This window comes from Coregonus clupeaformis, chromosome 7 (assembly GCF_020615455.1).
Source record: "Coregonus clupeaformis isolate EN_2021a chromosome 7, ASM2061545v1, whole genome shotgun sequence".
NCBI classification, from domain to species: Eukaryota; Metazoa; Chordata; class Actinopteri; order Salmoniformes; family Salmonidae; genus Coregonus; species Coregonus clupeaformis.
This window is the reverse complement of record NC_059198.1, coordinates 68862636-68883260: the sequence shown is the minus strand read 5'-3', so window position 1 is coordinate 68883260 and position 20625 is coordinate 68862636. Positions and strand designations below refer to the sequence as shown.

General features: G+C 48.1%; 1 protein-coding gene across 2 annotated transcripts in view; it reads right to left on the bottom strand.

The window, feature by feature from the left end:
• LOC121570009 (neuropilin-1a) overlaps positions 1–20625 on the bottom strand; it is a 92562-nt gene that overhangs the window by 52791 nt on the left and 19146 nt on the right. For both annotated transcript variants that reach the window (XM_041881450.1, XM_041881452.1), the window contains exon 4: positions 7246–7427. In XM_041881450.1, the coding sequence (XP_041737384.1) occupies positions 7246–7427 (182 nt within the window). The remainder of the gene's footprint in view (positions 1–7245; positions 7428–20625) is intronic.

The following is a 20625-nucleotide window of genomic DNA, read 5'->3' as shown; positions in this document are numbered from 1 at the left end:
TTGTGTTTTCTAATCCAAGTTTATCATTTGAAAAGGCTAATTGATCATTAGAAAACCCTTTTGCAATTATGTTAGCACAGCTGAAAACTGTTGAGCTGATTAAAGAAGCAATAAAACTGGCCTTCTTGAGACTAGTTGAGTATCTGGAGCATCAGCAATTGTGGGTTCGATTACAGGATCAAAATGACCAGAAACAAAGAACTTTCTTCTGAAACTCGTCAGTCTATTCTTGTTCTGAGAAATGGCTATTCCATGCGAGAAATTGTCAAGAAACTGAAGATCTCGTACAACGCTGTGTACTACTCCCTTCACAGAACAGTGCAAACTGTCTCTAACTGGCTCTGTGTGTGAGTGTGTGTGTGTGGATGAGTGTATGTCTGTATAGGTGTGTGCGTGCGTGTGTGAGTGAATGCATGTGTGCTAAGGTGCGGAGAGTCAGTGCAGGTGGTCAGTCCAGTTCAAGTGTTCAGCAGTCTGATGGCTTGTAGATATAAATAGTCTCTGAGACTGTTGGTATCAGACCTCATGCTCCGATACGTCTGCCCGACGATAAGGGAGTGAACAGCTCGTGGCTGGGGTGTGTGGGGTACTTGATGCTGCTGCGGGCCTTCCTCAGGCACCGTTTTGACTAGATTGTCTGGATGGGTGGGAACACGGTCCCAGTGATGTACTGGGCCGTCTTCACCACCCGCTGGAGGGCCTTGCGGTCGTGGATGGAGCAACTTCTGCACCAGGCCGTGATGCAACCGGCCAGGACGCTCTCAATGGTGCAGCAGTAGTATTTGGAGAGGACTCGGGGTGGCATGCCAAATTTCTTCAGCCGCCTTAGGAAGTAGAGACACTTTTGCGCCCTCTTGACAAGAGTGGTGGCGTTGTTGGTCCATGACAAGTCCTCAGTGATGTGGACGCAGAGGAACTTAAAACGACTGACTCTCTCTACTGCAGTCCAGTTGATGTGGATCAGGGCAGGGTTCCCTCCCGTTTTTCCTGAAGTCAACAATCAACTCCTTTGTTTTTCTGACGTTGAGGGAGAGGTTGTTGTCCTGGCACCACAATGCCAATTAACTTACCTCCACCCTATAGGCTGACTCGTCAAAACACCTCATGATGACCGTTGACAGTGCGAGGGGGCAATAGTCATTTGGCCATGTCACCTTGTTTTTCTTGGGCACTGGGATGATGGTGGTCTACTTGAAGCAGGTGGGGACTACAGCCTGAGACAAAACAAAGGAGATGATCATGGATTTCAGGAAACAGCAGAAGGAGCACCCCCCTATCCACATCGACGGGACCGCAGTGGAGAAGGTGGAAAGCTTCAAGTTCCTCGGCGTACACATCACTGACAAACTGAAATGGTCCACCCACACAGACAGTGTGGTGAAGAAGGCGCAACAGAGCCTCTTCAACCTCAAGAGGCTGAAGAAATGTGGCTTGGCACCTAAAACACTCACAAACTTTTACAGATGCTCAATTGAGAGCATCCTGTCGGGCTGTATCACCGCCTGGTACAGCAACTGCACCGCCCGCAACCGCAGGGCTGTCCAGAGGGTGGTGCGGTATGCCCAACGCATCCCCGGGGGCAAACTACCAGCCCTCCAGGACACCTAAAGCACCCGATGTCACAGGAAGGCCAAAAAGATCATCAAGGACAACAATCACCCAAGCCACTGCCTGTTCACCCCGCTATCATCCAGAAGGCGAGGTCAGTACAGGTACAAGCTAGGACCGAGAGACTGAAAAACAGCTTCTATCTCAAGGCCATCAGACTGTTAAATAGCCTTCACTAGCACATTAGAGGCTGCTGCCTATATACATAGATTAGAAATCACTGGCCACTTTAATAAATGGAACACTAGTCACTTTAATAATGTTTACATAGCTGCATTATTCATCTCATATGTATATACTGTATTCTATGCTATTCTACTGTATCTTAGTCTATGGCGCTCTGACATTGCTCGTCGATATATTTATATTTTATTAATTCCTTTGCTTTAAAGTAGAGAGGCCTAAATAAGTGCCCTTCAGTGCACTGGACTACAGTCTACTGCAGAGTTCATAGTGGGTGTACAAGTCAAAGAAAGAACAGCTTGATACGGCTTTCCGACTGTAGCTGTCTAAGAGGAGCTTTCCATTTGGTCGCCACTGTCTGACGCTGTTATCGCACATGGTGTTTGACAAGTGCAGAATTGAAAGAAAATCCGTTCAGATAAAAAATAAAATCCTTTCAGACTGTGTGGCTTTGCTCCCAATGCCTAGGCAAGGAGAGGACAGCGCTAGCCGCTCGCTAGGACTGCAGGGCTATCTCAGAGCAGGATCAACGTCTAGTCAAAGTGAGTAGAAAAGATAAAGTGCTAGCCTCGTGGGTAACAAGAGAGCATGTCTGTCTCCGCTATGTTCTCTCTGTGTACCATAATTACATGTTATCACCACCTACCTCCATCCCGGCTCCCTCCCTTTTCTAGTTTCATTCAGCCACAGAGAAAAAAGGGACAGGCAAGGGCAAACTGGCGGCCATTGTGTGCCTTTGTGTGGGTGTCTGTAAAAAGATAACGGGCACAGAGAAAAGAGATCAGAACAGAATAAAATGGAATAAAGGAAAGGTCCAGTCTGTCCCCTGAAGAGATATTCAGCCAATAGATGTATTTTTATCTCTTATTATCTTCGTCTCCACAGGGCTTCGGGCCACAGAAGTCCCGCCGGCCCTCGTCGCTAGCTACCTCTCTACCCACAATGCTTTGTGTTGTGTGCATGGTATTTATGTGCTACAATCTGACTATTTACTGTGTGTGTGACCAGCTTCAGGAGGCAAATAATGTGACATTTGCTAACCACACGCTAACTCACAACCCCCTGTCTGTCTCTTTCTAGTTTTACTACTGCTGTTGTTTTTGTTACGTTGGTGAATCGCATCACCCCCAAGAGCCGAGCAGTAGAGGCAATTTCACCAGAGAAGAGGGAGAGAATTGAAATGGCAAACAAGTTGCACAGGACCTGTAAACACGCCAGAGCTTTTCTCCGAGAAACAAATAAACTTCTCAGAGCGAAGCTCAGTAGAGCGCATCCCATCACCACCCACTCCTCTACCACCACGGTCCACCGCCATCACACACACGCGCACACACACACACACACATTTCAGTTTATGTGACAAAACAAGCAGCCATTGTGTAGAGAATCATTGCATCATCTAAACTGCTGTGAAATATATTTTCCATAACCAAATATGTTGTATTTTCAGCTGTTTGAAGCTGGTGTACAAAACCGAAAGTAAAAGACGCAAAAACAAAACTTAAGAACGGGAAGCATAGGAATAGTGCACATATAACAGATCTACCGCATCTTAGACTTTTGGTTGGGTCGCCCAAAAGGTTACATATTGCAGCTTTAAACAAACTATAGAATTTATGACGGGATGTTGAGACAAGCTGCAGCCTTAAAAACACAGTTTTTAAAAACACAGTATGCACCAACATTTTTTTTTTTTAGCAAAGCACCAGGGTTAAGCTAGGTTTTTCTATTTAACATTTCCAAATGTTTCTTTTAGATGGTGAAAGCAGACTGCTGCTTTAAGACTGTGTTGTTAATCCTTGGGTGACTCTCTTTCCCACCATCCCTCCCCCTCCTTTCCCACCTCCCTTCCCCCTCCGTGGTCAGCGTTATTAGGGACTGGGGCCTTAATGGCCTGAAGTGTTGTTCTAAGACTGCTGAGAAAATACCTATAGTTTATATTCCATGTATCGGTCTGGTTGATAATTAGCCCAGTCCGTCTAGTAACTAGCTAATCCTGGATGGACGTTTCCTCCCCTGTAGCTAGGCTGATAGAAGGGTTAATGAGCAGTGGAGAATTACCGGTAACTCTCAGGACACATAATGTAATATTAACCTGAAGCCACAGCTGGGGGTATGTGTCATTCATTTATACAAAAACACGAACACACGCACACACACACACACACACACACACACACACACACACACACACACACACACACACACACACACACACACACACACACACACACACACACACACACACACACACACACACACACACAGTCGCTCTGACACACTGACACTCAACATGCTGATGACATCATTTCCCCCCTGTATTGTCAGTGAGGTATGAGAGAGGGGATGAATGAGGGGCCCGTGCCCCCCTGTGGCCTTTAGAGAGTTTGGGTCTTAAGTTTCCATGGGGGCTGGCTGTGTGTCTGTTTGTGTGTGTGTGTGTGTGTGTGTGTGTGCTTGCGTGCGCTCGCGTCAGACAGTGAGTGCCTGTGCCAGATGTGACCTGTGCCCATCAGAGCGCTCATCAGATGAAAGCCCAACGGCTCACGTGCCCTGCCTCAGTCTCCCCCTTCCCTCCCCTCCACCCCCATCCCCCCTTCTCCACCACGCTCCCCCCTCCTGGGTGTTGACACAGGTGTCCTCGTAACAAGCGCCCGCATAGCCGCGACATGATGAACGGCTCTGGTGGGTGAAATGCCGATGATGGGGCTTTTCACTTAAAGGTAGGGCAGGGTAGGGCAGAGGACCCCCCCTCCTCACCTCCTCTCTCCCCTCCATCATGCAGTGGCATGATCCCTGAATCTCTCTCCTCCCTCTCTCTCTCTCTGCCTCCAGCACCAGACTTGATGTGGCTCTAAGAGTAACAAATTGCAGAGTTGTTAACCAGAAGCATATTACTTTTTTCAGAGAGAAAGAGACGCAGTTGAGAAAGACTTTAAGTGAGACAAGATTAGAGGATAAATATAGAGGCTTCTAGTCAGAGAGGATTGCCTGTTTGTATTCTGAAATCCGGAGAGGCGGACATTAGGGACCATTTGGGCTAAATGGGTGGTAGTGGTCAATTTGTATTAGTGACCTTAGTGGACTCCAGCACTAGACAACACCAGCAGTACCACAGGTACAGTGTATTCTCTTCCCGTAGCTGACTATCTACCGCTGAGTTCAGTGCATCCATAAACATAAGCTGGCCTTATCCCCTTTCTCAGCTCTCTTTTATTCCTCTCCTCACCCCTCTCTGTCTCTGTTTTCATCATTCACTCTCTCTCTCCCTCCCTCCCTCCTACTGTTCGGTCAGTGGAGTGAGGCTGGCAATTTTGCTGCCCATAAAATAAATAGCCCAGTCTAATTAAGATCCCTGGATTGAAAAAGCAATGTGTGTCTGTGTGTGTATGTGTGTTTGAGTTGTGAAAGCCGATGGACGACCACAAACAACCTGTTTTCTCCCAATTAGACATTCCTCTGCTGCACTGCTGATGAGAACCAGGGCTGCTCTCCAGGTTCATTACAGAGAGAGATAGTGTGTGTACCCTGTTTCCCATCTGACCTTGAACCCTCATTTACCTCTGAAAGAACCCAGCTCCATTCCCTGAAGCTGCCCTCTAACCCGAGTCTCGTACTGTACACACAGCATTCTTCCATCCAGACTCATTAAGATGCACTGCATTCCTTGCATTACTTCCCCAGCGCTATCTCAACATCTGTGTTTACCATCATTAAGTTTACATGTATTAGCCAAAACAAATCTGCTGATTCTATCCACCTAATACCCATCCTGGTGTTGATAAGCTTACTTAATCAACAAGCTAGCTGCTCTCTACACCAAAGGAGGGAGGCTTAGGTTATGTTCCAAATGGCACCCTATTCCCTATATAGTGCACTACTTTTGACCAGAGCACTATGGGCCCCAGTCAAAAGTACTGCACTAAACAGGCAATAGGGTGTCATTTGGGACACAACCTTAATTGATCTCAGAGCCACCGCCTTGGCGGCAGCCAGCTCTGCTGTAGTCAAAACACAGCACTGGTTTCAAAGCTAAACAAGCTTCTGCTGCCTGCTTCAGAAGAACCGGCCCGGCCCCACGACACACCCATGGTGCCAGCTCTACAGGGGATGGTCCTGGAGCAAAAAACATCCCACCTGGTGCATCCCCTCTTACTAACAACACATCTGGAGATCCATATTTCTTCATATCTCAACACTCTGCATTCAGTACTTCTTCCCCAATCCCTCATAGCCCAGGGGCCGTAACACAACTAATTTATAATCAGTCCTTTTAATGGATGAGACTGGGAAATACCTCATCAGGAGATGAATGTGGTGTGCACATTTTAACTGCATCATCAAGAGGGAATGCTGCACTTCACTGAAGTGTGGGGAGATGTGTGTGTCAAGCAGCTGGCAGAGTGTGGGCGCACACACATTTACATCAGATCAAAGGGACATCCCCTCAGACACACACACACACACACACACACACACACACACTTCTGGGATTAAAAAGAGGGCATCCGTCTTCTCTGTGGGTCACTGGGTCGTCCCATAGACTAGCTGAGGGTTAATTAATCAGAGTGGAGTCTGCTCTCTGTTGCACCTGTCTATGTCCTCCTCCCTCCCCCTCTCCCAATCACTCAATGGAAATCTACCCCTGTCCCATGGCAGCCATAAACACAAAACACAGTCAGGAAGTCAAGCCAACAACAGGAAGCTCTCCCTCTTATTGTATTGTCTTCAGATAAGGAAGAAGGACATCCCCTGAGTGTATTTGTGAAAATAGGGCTGCTTGGCGAGTTCTCGTTTCAGCAGGGACACGTCTGTGGTCTTTCTTTGTGAGATTTTATTGTTGAGGAAGGAACTTCTCAGGGTTGGACAACGTTATCAGTTAATCTGATCGTCTGCATGAGCAGCACTTATCTACCGCAATGGAATATATGAGTATGAATTTAGCTTATCAGAAGCAGGAAGAGGAGAAAGCACTTCCTTCATTCATGTTCTTTAAACCGTTGGTGACTCACTTTCTCCACTTAACCATGATAATGTAGCATCACATAAACAGAGAAAGGGGACATTTCTCTGTCTGGATGAACAGATATTATCATATGTCTATAACTACAGTCAGTCTTAGAAGTACCATAAATACATTCAGTTGTTACAGATGGTTTACGGAACATATGGGGAAAAGGATTGATCTGTTTGTGTGTAACCTTATTGAAAAGCTATGTAATACCTTGATGCATTAAGCAGCATGAATACATGACAAACAAACCATGAAATAAGCAGAAACATCCTGTTCTTAACACTAATTAGACTCACGATTAGATGTCTCGGTCTAACATATATCATCCCGCTTCACTGGTGTAACTTCCCAAGCTGTGTGTGTATTTGTGTGTGTGTGTGTGTGTGCGTGTGAAGATATTTTGTGATTGTGTTTTTGTGATTCACTCTTTCTCCTCTCACCTGTTTTGAAGATCTCGTAGCGGATGGAGAAGCCTGCTCCATGGGTCTCGTAGTCGGACACAAACTTGATGTAGAGCTGGTACCCAGAAGACACCACGGGTGATGGGGCGATCTTCCCACAGTACTTCCCCACCAGCTGCCCACTCTCGTCCACGCCGTCACGTACCTCCACATAGTCATACCTGGACAGAGAGACAGAGAGGGGGAGAGGGGGAGCGAGTACCTGTCAGTGACCTGTTGTTGTATTGGGTATTCTATGCACGCACGCACACACGCACACACACACACACAAAGTTGGAATTGATGGAACAACAACCAAGTTCATGTTTTGATAGGTGATCCTCCCTAATGCAGAAAAAACATGCTCTAGTGGTAATGAGGTCTACAGGATAAATCCAAGACCAGGTGGGCAGGTTGGTTAGCCTACTCATACTTCCTCCATGTGGCACGGCTCCAAGTTGTTAGCTAGACAATGCAGACACTGCAGAGATTCTATAACAATGACTCCCAGCTGTACCGAGTCTAGGTTTACATAAAACTGTTCTGGTGGAGCTGTGAGTGTGTGTTGAATCAGTGCAGCTGAATAGCGGTCTTCTCCCTATAAAAGAGCCTGATGCCTAAAGAGAGAAGTGTGTGTGGGGTTTATATGTGTTTTTGTGGTGTATGTGTGTGTGGTTGTGTGTGTGTGTGTGTGTGTCTGTGTGTATTTGAGTATAATGTCAGTGATCATATTATACTCCTTGGAGGCAGGTACAAGGATACCACCAGACGCAAGTGTTAACACAATCAGGCGGCAGCTATGGGATTGCAGCTCATGCACACGCACGCACGCACACACACACTCACACACACGCGCTCCACATCCTACTCAAATGGAATTTCAGACCCAGGGCCATTGACATGAGGAACTGGCTAATTGAGTCAGCAAAAGCTTTAAGACCAGGGGAGGAAAGCACCTTCAGAATAGGCACGGTTAATAACAGGAGCCAGGGCACTCACACATCGTGTGTGTAACATAAGATGGAGCGAAGAGGGCAATCTGAATCTGAGCCATTGGCCAACCAGGGTGGCCTGAACGAACACAGCCCACGGTGATCTGGGCTGAAAAGCAATGTGTTTCTGTGTGTGTGTTTGCGTGTGTGTGCGTTTATGTGCACCTGTGTATCTGTATGTGAGTATGCGGTGTATGACTATGCCTATGTATGTGTGTGTGTCTGTAGTGCAGGAGAGATGAATCAGCCATGCTTTGTTAAGGGTTCAAGTAGCGAAGCGGGATGAAACCATATTGTATTTGTTCCAGTTCATTATTAGGGGTTCAAGTAGCGAAGCTGGCGAAACCCTATTGTACTTGTTCCAGTTCATTATTGTTATTATTATTATGTTCCTTTTCTGCCGTGAGATGAAAAGGCCCAGGACTGTGCAACTTAGCAACATGTTAAAGGCCCAAGGGCCACACTCTCTCATGTAATACCATGCCAATTGGCCACATGGTGGCGCTATAGCAAGCGATTGAAAAGGCAAACTTTGAAAGGTCAGCCCCTGCACTCCATGTGACCTATAGTCATAAAATGTTGTCCATAGGTCCCTCTCTTCACATGGAAAAAAAGTATGAAGGTTCAACATGTGCAAGCACATTCATATTGACCACTCAGTGAAGCTATAATGGGCAATTTTTTTATATCTTTTGATTTGTTTGACTCAGAGTGATGAAATTTGGCACACATGCTCAAGGATATGAGTCTAGCTAACCTGTTGTTGACTTTGGCCACATTATGGTGCTGTTGGAAAACAATTAATGCAAGTTCATTGGCAAATAGCGGCCATATTGTTTCAGCTAGATTCTTGGAAAAAAGTGCCAAATTTGATGCCGATCGTTCCAGCGGTTCTAGAGAAGAAGAAGTTTAAAGTAGTAAATATCATTTTTTTAAAATCCAAAATTCATCAACAGCATATAGTATGATCTGGTTGATTTTCAGTTCTGATATTTGGTAAGAGTGGTAAGGAGTACAGAAGTAGCTCATCCTAGGGCGATGTGTCCAATTTGTCCTGATGATGGCACAGTGGGCCCACAGCTTGAACCCCGGCAACACTGCCTGCAGCTTTAATTATCATTGTGATTGACAGGCAGAGTACTATAAGGGGAGTAGTGTGGTTTTAGGTTTCCATGGTATTTAATCCCTCATAACGCCCATTCCCAATTAATTCAGCTCAGTGGGGCACTATCTAACGTATTCCTGCTCCAGCCTCACGACCTGCTGTCTTCTCCCTCCAATTCTCCTTCTCACGCACACACGCACACACGCACACACGCACACACACACACACACACACACTGTCACGACTCCCCTCCTTGTTCGGGCAGGCTTCGGCGTTCGTCGTCACCGGAGTACTAACCACTGCCGCCCCAATCATCATCACCTCATCACAGAATCACCCACCCGAATATGGAGTCAGCGGGAGAAGAGCGCATGCCTGGAGTCGTGGCACAGGTCCAGGAGCATTCCACGATGCTGGCCAGCTTGGGGGAAGCGATGGATCTGTTAAGACCAGCTGGCCAACCGGATCCAGCCACCTACACCCCAGCACCCGGAGGGATCCAGATATCCCGACCACGGGCGTTTGATGGGACGACATTGCTGTGCCAGGGATTCCTTCTCCAATTGGAGCTTTACCTCGCCAGCATCAGGCCGGAACCATCAGAGCGGGAGAAGGCGTCCGTCCTCGTTTCCTGCCTCTGTGGGAAAGCCCTGGAGTGGGCCAACGCGGTGTGGAACGAAGGAGGAGCCACGTTGGAGGACTACAGGGAGTTCGCTAGCCTCTTTCGGGTGCCACCAGAGTGGCGACAGTGCCAAGGCAGTGCCAATACCGTCAAGGCATAATATTGGTTCCCCTATCCATTCCACTCCCCATCAGAGCACTCGATAGTCGACCAATAGGGTCGCGGTTTGTTACGGAAGTAACGATACCAGTCACCATGATCACCCAGGAGACTCATTGTGAGCAGGTAATTTTTTCAATTATTGAATCTCCTGTGGTATTAGGTATCCCTTGGCTAGCACTCTACAACCCCACCTTCTCATGGCCGCAGAGGGCTCTCACGGGGTGGTCGCGAGAGTGTCAGGGTAGGTGTCTAGATGTTTCCATTGGTGCAACCATGGTGGAAAGTCCAGACGGTACCTCCACCGTGCGCATTCCCCCCGAATACCTCGATTTGGCGCACATGTTTTCCAAGACGCGTGCAACTAAATTACCACCTCATCGGGCGGGGGATTGCGCGATAGACCTTCGGGTAGGCGCTGTACCTCCCAGGAGTCATGTGTACCCCCTGTCGCAGGCTGAAATGGAGGCTATGGAAACATACGTCTCCGAGTCCCTGGGCCAGGGGTATATAAGTCCCTCCACTTCACCCGCCTCCTCGAGTTTCTTCTTTGTGAAGAAGAATGACGGCGTTCTGCGCCTGTGCATTTATTATCGGTCACTGAACAAGGAGACGATTAGATTTAGTTATCCTTTTCCTCATTCCTTCAGTGATTGAGTCAATGCATGGGGCACGCTTCTTCACAAAGCTAGATCTCAGGAGTGCATACAACCTGGTGCGTGTTCGGGAGGGGGATGAGTGGAAGACAGCATTCAGCACAACCACGGGGCATTATGAATACCTGGTGATGCCCTACGGTTTAATGAATGCTCCATCCGTCTTCCAGTCCTTTGTGAACGAGGTGTTTCGGGACATGCTTGGTCGCGGTGTGGTGGTCTACATCGATGACATCCTGGTGTATTCCGCTACTTGCGCCAAGCATCTCTCCCTGGTTCGCAAAGTGCTGGCCCGACTATTGGAAAATGACCTTTATGCCAAGGCAGAGAAGTGTATGTTTTTTCCAGCGTCTCCTTCCTCGGATACCGCATTACCACCTCAGGTGTGGAGATGGAGGGAGATCGCATTTCAGCCGTGCGTAATTGGCCGACTCCAACCACAGTGAAGGAGGTGCAGCGCTTCCTTGGCTTTGCCAACTACTATCGGAGGTTTATCCAAGGCTTTGGCAAGGTGGCAGCTCCCATTACATCCCTGTTGAAGGGTGGGCCGTCCCGGCTCTGCTGGTCTGCTGAGGCTGACCTGGCCTTCAGGAGACTGCGGGGTCTGTTCACCTCAGCTCCGATACTGGCCCACCCAGATCCATCACTACCGTTCATAGTGGAGGTGGATGCGTCCGAGGTAGGGATAGGTGCTGTCCTGTCCCAACGCTCGGGCACGCCACCCAAGCTCCGCCCCTGTGCCTTCTTCTCTAAGAAGTTCAGCCCGGCGGAGCAGAACTACGACGTTGGTTATTGGGAGCTGTTGGCTGTTGTCCGAGCCTTGACCGTGTGGAGGCATTGGCTCGAACGGGCGAAACACCCTTTCCTCGTCTAGACGGACCACCGTAACCTGGAGTACATAAGGGCAGCGAGGAGGCTGAATCCTCGCCAGGCCAGGTGGGCCCTATTCTTCACCCGGTTTGATTTGACATTATCATACATTTCGGGTACGAAGAACGTGAAGGCAGACGCACTGTCCCGGCTGTATGACACAGAGGAGAGGCCCAGAGACAACACCCCCATACTCCCGGCCTCCTGCATTGTGGCGCCGGTAGTATGGGCGATGGACGCGGATATAGAGCAGGCATTACGCACAGATCCATCTCCACCGCAGTGTCCAGCTGGGCTGCGGTATGTGCCTGCTCTTATCCGTGATCATCTGATCTTCTGGGCACACACGTCACCCTCCTCTGGTCACCCAGGTATCGGCCGTACAGTGCGCTGCTTGAGCGGAAAGTACTGGTGGCCTACCTTGGCTAAGGACGTGAGGGTGTACGTCTCCTCCTACTCGGTGTGCGCCCAGAGTAAGGCACCTAGGCATCTCCCAGTGGGTAAGCTACAACCATTACCAGTTCCACAACGACCATGGTCTCACCTTAGTATTGATTTTCTAACTGATCTTCCCCTCTCCCAAGGTAACACCACCATCCTGGTCATTGTGGACCGCTTCTCCAAGTCCTGCCGCTTCCTTCCTCTGCCCGGTCTCTCCATGGCCCTGCAGACTGCAGAAGCCCTGTTTACTTACGTCTTCCGGCACTACGGGGTGCCAGAGGATATAGTGTTGATCTGAGGTCCCCAGTTCACATCCAAGGTTTGGAAGGTGTTCATGGAACGTCTGGGGGTCTCGGTCAGCCTGACCTCTGGGTTCCACCCCGAGGCAAATGGGCAGGTGGAACGAGTAAATCAGGATGTGGGTAGGTTCCTGTGGTCCTACTGCCAGGACCGGCCGGGGGAGTGGTCGGTGTTCATGCCATGGGCAGAATATGCCCAGAACTCTCTCTGCCACTCCTCTACTAACCTAACAACATTCCAATGTGTTTTAGGTTACCAACCGGTTCTGGCTCCGTGGCACCAGAGCCAGACCGAGGCTCCTGCGGTGGATGACTGGTTTCGGCGCGCGGAGGAGACGTGAGACGCTGCCCACGTTCACCTCCAGTGCACCGTGCGTCATCAGAAGGCCAACGCTGACCGTCACCGCAGTGAGGCCCCGGTCTTCGTACCGGGGGATCGGGTCTGGCTCTCGACCCGGAATCTGCCCCTCCGCCTGCCCTGCCGGTAGCTGAGCCCGTGGTTTGTGGGGCCGTTCAACGTCCTGAGGAGAATCAACGAGGTTACGTATAGGTTGTTACTCCCCCCTGATTACCGTATTAACCCCTCGTTTCATGTGTCTCTCCTCAGGCTGGTGGTGGTTGGGCCGCTCCAGGAGTCTGAGGTGCGGAAGGTTCCTTCACCTCCTCTGGACTTCGAGGGGGCCCCGGCGTACTCTGTCCGTGCCATCCTGGATTCGAGGCGTCGGGTGGGGGGTCTTCAGTACCTTGTGGAGTGGGAGGGGTACTGTCTGGAGGAACGGTGCTGGGTCCCGGTGAGGGAAATCCTCGATCCCTCACTGTTGCAGGATTTCCACCGTCGCCATCCGGCTCGCCCTGCTCCACATCCTCCTGGCCGTCCCCGAGGGGGGGTACTGGCACAACTTCGGCCGAGGATGCCTCCCCTCCTTGTTCGGGCAGGCTTCGGTGTTCGTCATCACCGGAGTACTAACCACTGCCGCCCCAATCATCATCACAATTGTCTTGTCTCATTATCACACACACCTGCCCTGGAGTGTGTTTGACGCATTTCTGCGTAAACCTGTATTTTGCGGATTAAAGCCTGTTATTCTGTGATTTACCCTCCTGCGCCTGACTCCTTCAACACCACCTCATCACACACACACACACACACACAAACTATGCCAAAATAATGTGTCTCCGAGGCATACTATAGAAGGGGCCTGCTGTCTTAGTTAGGTTACATCCCGATCCCCAAATTACAGTCAAAACCCTTTAACTTCCCTCAGTGAAGGTAGATTAATTCAGTTAATGCACACGGTATTTGCACAACAGACAATTTAGGCTACACTGTGAGTGATGGGTTAGGGTAGTGGGCTACGCCTCGGTTGGAAGGAGACAAGTATCCACATGCTCCACCCTTCACCAACCTCAAAAGGTTTCTAGGAGGAGAACGAGGAAGAGGAGAACGAGGAGGAGGAGGGGGAGGAGGAGCATCCCTGTCTGGTCTTCAGGACCACTTTATGACTGTGGTGTGGTGTAGTGCAGTCGGTGGCCCCTAAAGATGTAGGATCTTAATTGGATCACCCTGTTGCAGGATACAGTGAGGGAAAAGAGTATTTGATCCCCTGCTGATTTTGTACGTTTGCCCACTGACAAAGACATGATCAGTCTATAATTTTAATGGTAGGTTTATTTGAACAGCGAGAGACAGAATAACAACAAAAAAATCCAGAAAAACGCATGTCAAAAATGTTAGAAATTGATTTGCATTTTAATGAGGGAAATAAGTATTAGACCCCCTCTCAATCAGAAAGATTTCTGGCTCCCAGGTGTCTTTTATACAGGTAATGAGCTGAGATTAGGAGCACACTCTTAAAGGGAGTGATCCTAATCTCAGCTTGTTACCTGTATAAAAGACACCTGTCCACAGAAGCAATCAATCAATCAGATTCCAAACTCTCCACCATGGCCGAGACCAAAGAGCTCTCCAAGGATGTCAGGGACAATATTGTAGACCTACACAAGGCTGGAATGGGCTACAAGACCATCGCCAAGCAGCTTGGTGAGAAGGTGACAACAGTTGGTGCGATTATTGGCAAATGGAAGAAACACAAAATAACTGTCAATCTCCCTCGGCCTGGGGCTCCATGCAAGATCTCACCTCGTGGAGTTGCAATGATCATGAGAATGGTGAGGAATCAGCTCAGAACTACACGGGAGGATCTTGTCAATGATCTCAAGGCAGCTGGGACCATAGTCACCAAGAAAACAATTGGTAACACACTACGCTGTGAAGGACTGAAATCCTGCAGAGCCCACAAGGTTCCCCTGCTCAAGAAAGCACATATACAGGCCCGTCTGAAGTTTGCCAATGAACATCTGAATGATTCAGAGGAGAACTGGGTGAAAGTGTTGTGGTCAGATGAGACCAAAATGGAGCTCTTTGGCATCAACTCAACTCGCCATGTTTGGAGGAGGAGGAATGCTGCCTATGACCCCAAGAACACCATCCCCACCGTCAAACATGGAGGTGGAAACATTATGCATTGGGGGGGGGGGGTTTCTGCTAAGGGGACAGGACAACTTCACCGCAATCGACGGGGCCATGTACCGTCAAATCTTGGGTGAGAACCTCCTTCCCTCAGCCAGGGCATTGAAAATGGGTCGTGGATGGGTATTCCAGCATGACAATGACCCAAAACACACGGACAAGGCAACAGAGGAGTGGCTCAAGAAGAAGCACATTAAGGTCCTGGAGTGGCCTAGCCAGTCTCCAGACCTTAATCCCATAGAAAATCTGTGGAGGAAGCTGAAGGTTCGAGTTGCCAAACGTCAGCCTCGAAACCTTAATGACTTGGAGAAGATCTGCAAAGAGTAGTGGAACAAAATCCCTCCTGAGATGTGTGCAAACCTGGTGGCCAACTACAAGAAACGTCTGACCTCTGTGATTGCCAACAAGGGTTTTGCCACCAAGTACTAAGTCATGTTTTGCAGAGGGGTCAAATACTTATTTCCCTCATTAAAATGCAAATCAATTTATAACATTTTTGACATGCGTTTTTCTGGATTTTTTTGTTGTTATTCTGTCACTCACTGTTCAAATAAACCTACCATTAAAATTATAGACTGATCATGTCTTTGTCAGTGGGCAAACGTACAAAATCAGCAGGGGATCAAATACTCTTTTCCCTCACTGTAACTTTCCTGCAATGCAGGAAATGTTGAACTTGTAGTGTATTTGAAGTTTAAAAAGGCTTCTGAAGTTTGTAATTTCCACTTTGAAATTTCAGACTTGATTTTCACCTACAATAATAATAATAATTCACATTTCCTGTTGATGCAGGATAATTTTCCTGTTGTAGCAAACAGGCTCAAATTAAGATCCTACATCTGTAGTGACCCCTGTCTGACCACTAGGTCTTTACTTTAGGGCCTTGGTGTGGTATGGCTACAATACGTTCGTCTGGCTGTGATAATCATGTCTGCATGTCTGGCAGACATATCAGTATGGATGACGGATCACCACCTCAAGCTGAACCCTGGCAAGACGGAGCTGCTCTTCCTCCCGGGGAAGGACTGCCCGTTCCATGATCTCGCCATCACGGTTGACAACTCCGTTGTGTCCTCCTCCCAGAGTGCGAAGAGCCTTGGCGTGACCCTGGACAACACCCTGTCGTTCTCCGCTAACATCAAGGCGGTGACCCGATCCTGCAGGTTCATGCTCTACAACATTCGGAGAGTACGACCCTGCCTTACACAGGAAGCGGCACAGGTCCTAATCCAGGCACTTGTCATCTCCCGTCTGGATTACTGCAACTCGCTGTTGGCTGGGCTCCCTGCCTGTGCCATTAAACCCCTACAACTCATCCAGAATGCCGCAGCCCGTCTGGTGTTCAACCTTCCCAAGTTCTCTCACGTCACCCCCCTCCTCCGCACACTCCACTGGCTTCCAGTTGAAGCTCGCATCCGTTACAAGACCATGGTGCTTGCCTATGGAGCAGTGAGGGGAACGGCACCTCCGTACCTTCAGGCTCTGATCAGTCCCTACACCCAAACGAGGGCATTGCGTTCATCCACCTCTGGCCTGCTGGCTCCCTTCCTCTGCGGAAGCATAGTTCCCGCTCAGCCCAGTCAAAACTGTTCGCTGCTCTGGCACCCCAATGGTGGAACAAGCTCCCTCACGACGCCAGGACAGCGGAGTCACTCACCACCTTCCGGAGACATTTGAAACCCCACCTCTTTAAGGAATACCTGGGATAGGATAAAGTTATCCTTCTACCCCCCCCCCCAAAAAAAAATAAAAAAATAAATACATTGTAAAGTGGTTATCCCACTGGCTATAGGGTGAATGCACCAATTTGTAAGTCGCTCTGGATAAGAGCGTCTGCTAAATGACGTAAATGTGCCCTTGAGCAAGGCACTTAACCCTAATTGCTCCTATAAGTCGCTCTGGATAAGAGCGTCTGCTAAATGACTAAAATGTAAATGTAAATAATGGTGTGGTCTGGCTACGATGTTTCAGTCGTAATGAGTACTCTCTGTGTTTGCATGAGCCTGTTTGGCTTCTTTTCCCCCTGGTTGTTTTTTAAGAGCCAGCCCTTCCTTTCAGCTTTTAGGACCAGCTGTGGCAACAGCCCCTGTACTGGTTGGCTTGGACAAATAAGACTGATAAAGTCTACTTTATCAGTGTGCTTGAGACATGTAAAAAACAAGGGACTGTGTGCCCATGCTGGGGAGTTTATCATGGTACATTTGCGCAGGAATCTGGCGGTTTACAGTGTTTTTTCTGTGTTTTACAACACAATGACCATGAAGGCTCCCATTATCCAGTTTAAGACAGATCGGGTTTCTTGCCTTTCTTATGTCACTGTGTGTGTCCCAAATAGCACCATATTCCCTACATAGTACATTACTTTTTAACAGCATTACTTTTGAACAGAGCCCTATGGGCCATTATATAACTAGCATTTAGACATAGTCATAGAGTAAACATCGTGTTGCATAACACAGCTTAAATTGGCATAATGTAGCTTCCAATAAGCATTATATGCAGCTTATCATGTGTCAGAACAGAAGATAATATCAGAAATAGATCATATCTACTGTAAGTCATATGTTTCTGTGGTGTATTGCTCTACAGTTTTTCTCAATATCCCCTACTGTAACTGAGCTCCTGTGAGGTAATATTGGGCTCTCTGCAGGCTGCATTGGCCCTGTCTGTTCCACAGCTCACAGCACAGAGAGGGCATCAATCTTTTGCAGCACTGTTCTGTTCTCCCAACTTATATATAATTCACCTCAGTGCCTCTGCCTTGGTCTCTGCAACCCACCTATCTCCTCCTCCCTCACTGCCCTAACCTGAGACTTGCCAGGCGTTTAAAAAATTGATGTGGAAATGCATCAACGTCGAAGGAGGGAGGAAAGCTGCAGGACTCTATGGATTTGTGTGTGTGTGTGTGTGTGTACAGATACGGATGAGTGGCTCACTGTTTGTGTGTGTGTGTGTGTGTGTATGTTCATGTATGTGTGTGTGTGTGCCCTAGGCCTTTTCTCTAATGTCTAGTCCTGTTATGATCTGATCGGAGTACAGCGGTACAGTGGCCCAGACCAGGCTGTTGTCATCTGGAAGACATTATGGGATCATTTGCAAGAATGTCCAACACAACACCTCAGAACAACTTTCGCTTTCCAGCTGTATTAAATGCACTATGGACTAATCCGTGTCTGTAAGCACCTGCGGCGTACTTACTGTATGTTGACCCATGTGTGTGTGTGTGTTTGTGTGTCTGTGTGTGTGTTTGTTTGGGAGCCCTATGAGATGAGGGAGGACTGTTAACAACAACTCTAATTGACCCAAAGGCCCAGGACAGACACCGTTGGAGAGTATAGAGGTGGATACCATTATCATCAAAACACAGTGGTGGTGGCCTATTTTTTAAACCTGGACAATCCTCCTGCTGCCCCCCACTCATAATTTCTCTCCTCAGGCTCCACCAAGTTACATTTGGATCCCCCCACAGAGAAAGTATCATACATTGTTATGTGTTGTTGTTGTTGTTGTTGTTGTTGTTGTTTCCCCCCCTCATAGACAATAGGATCCAGCTGAGTCATGCCCCGACTATAACAGTCATTAATCTGTCTGCTCCACTCCAGTCTGGGTAGGCCAGCGCCGTGCCAATGGAGCACACACACACACACACACACACACACACACACACACACACACACACACACACACACACACACCTCACACACTCACACACTCACACACTCACACACACACACACACACACACACACACACACACACACACACACACACACACACACACACACACACACTCACACACACACTCACACACTCTCACACACACACACACACACACACACACACACACACACACATACACACACACACCCTCCCGCAACGCTAATGGTGAAAATTATCTGCCAATCCAGAGGGCAAATTAAAAACAAAAAGGGATGAATCTAATTCTCCCTGACTTTCGCTTCAGCGCCTCCAAATGTATTACCCTGCCTTCGTACTGCGGTGAGAGAGAGTTAAAGCAATCCTGCAGTGTGAAATGGGAACATTAGCCCACCTCACAAAGCCCAAGAGGATGCAATGAACCACAGTCTAACAATATAACAGGGTTTTAAATGCCTTGAGCATTTCCTTTTAGAAAGTATTGTCTCTCTATAGTTCTATATAAAAACATAGAATGATTTGTTATGATATATGGAATATGATCCAGGTAAAGGAATAATGTTATGAAGTGCTTGATACAAGAGGTTACAGTTTCTTAATCAGGTAAATTTATAAACATAAGCCCATGACCTAGTGGAAAGCTATAAAACCAATGTTTTTTTTTATATTCCCTCCTTTGGTAGAACTGTGTCAAGTTGGTAGAGCATGGCGCTTGCAACGCCAGGGTTGTGGGTTCGTTTCCCACGGGGGGCCAGTATGAAAATGTATGCACTCACTAACTGTAAGTCGCTCTGGATAAGAGCGTCTGCTAAAATGACAAAAAATGTACATGTAAAACAAACGGTCAAAGAGAGCATTCCAAATGGCAGCCTATTCCCTATATAGTACACTACATGTGCCCTGCCATTTGGGACAGAGACCATGTCTGTTCTCTAGTGTTTCTCTTTCTAGACCTGTCGCTAGGGCTAACGATCACACCATAAACATGTCACCTCCAAACATTTCAAAACAACTCTCAGGGTTAAACTAAATAAACTGGTAAAGGCCAAACAACAAAAGAGATCTGGGACATCTCAGCTCAGTGAGGTCTAGGCTGCGTCCCAAATGGCACCCTATTCCCTATATAGAGTGCACTACTTTTGACCAGAGCCCTGTGGGCCCTGGTCAAAAGTAGTGCACTACATAGTAAATAGGGTGCTATTTTAGCCGCAGCCCCAGCGAGGCCTAAATGGGGTTTACAGGAAAAGCCTGTTGTCGGCTGTCAAGAAATCCATCTCAGAGATCTGAAATCCTACTCAAGTACTAGCTAGACATCAGGGCTAACAAACTGTCACTTAGGACTGGAGCATAACATCATTAACGTTTCTACAATGAGGTCGCCAGCTGAGACGTTTCTTTTTTTGAGCCTGGCGGGGACATACCTCACCGAGTCAGATGGACTGCACTTACCGCTTTCCTCCAGCATATGACATTCATTAACCAAAACTGTAATAAAAGTCTCACCCTCCTCACTCCCCCCTCCTCAGTGCCACCCAGGACTGTAATGAACTGTCAGTTGCTGAGTCTGACAGACAAGGAGGGAACGGGGTGGGCAGCAACAGACTCTACATTTAAACGTCCGACTCTTGTGACTTCTGACTGCCGAGAGGCATGGAACGGGTAGAGTAGGAAAGACCCGCAGTTCACTGAACTGAAATGGAAACCAGCTCAGCCCAGCTCAGCTCATTGCAAAACCCAGTCACTCTCATATTTTTAGATGCAACTGGTTGGTTTAGATTTCTGCGGCTGCCTTGGCAGCGTATGCTTTTATAAACGGGTAATTATCATTAACATTGATGGATCTAGTGTGCCTCCATCCATTAGGTTCCCTCTAATGACGCTGTTGAAAGATCCTGCATATGCACTCTACCCAACAATCAGATTAATGAATTGGGGTATTTAGACCTAATTATTGCATCTCACACAACACAATAATCCTTTATTAGGAAATATGAGAGAGACAGCAGACAGATTGGAGAGAAGTTAGTAAGCCTGAAGGGGAGTCCTGATT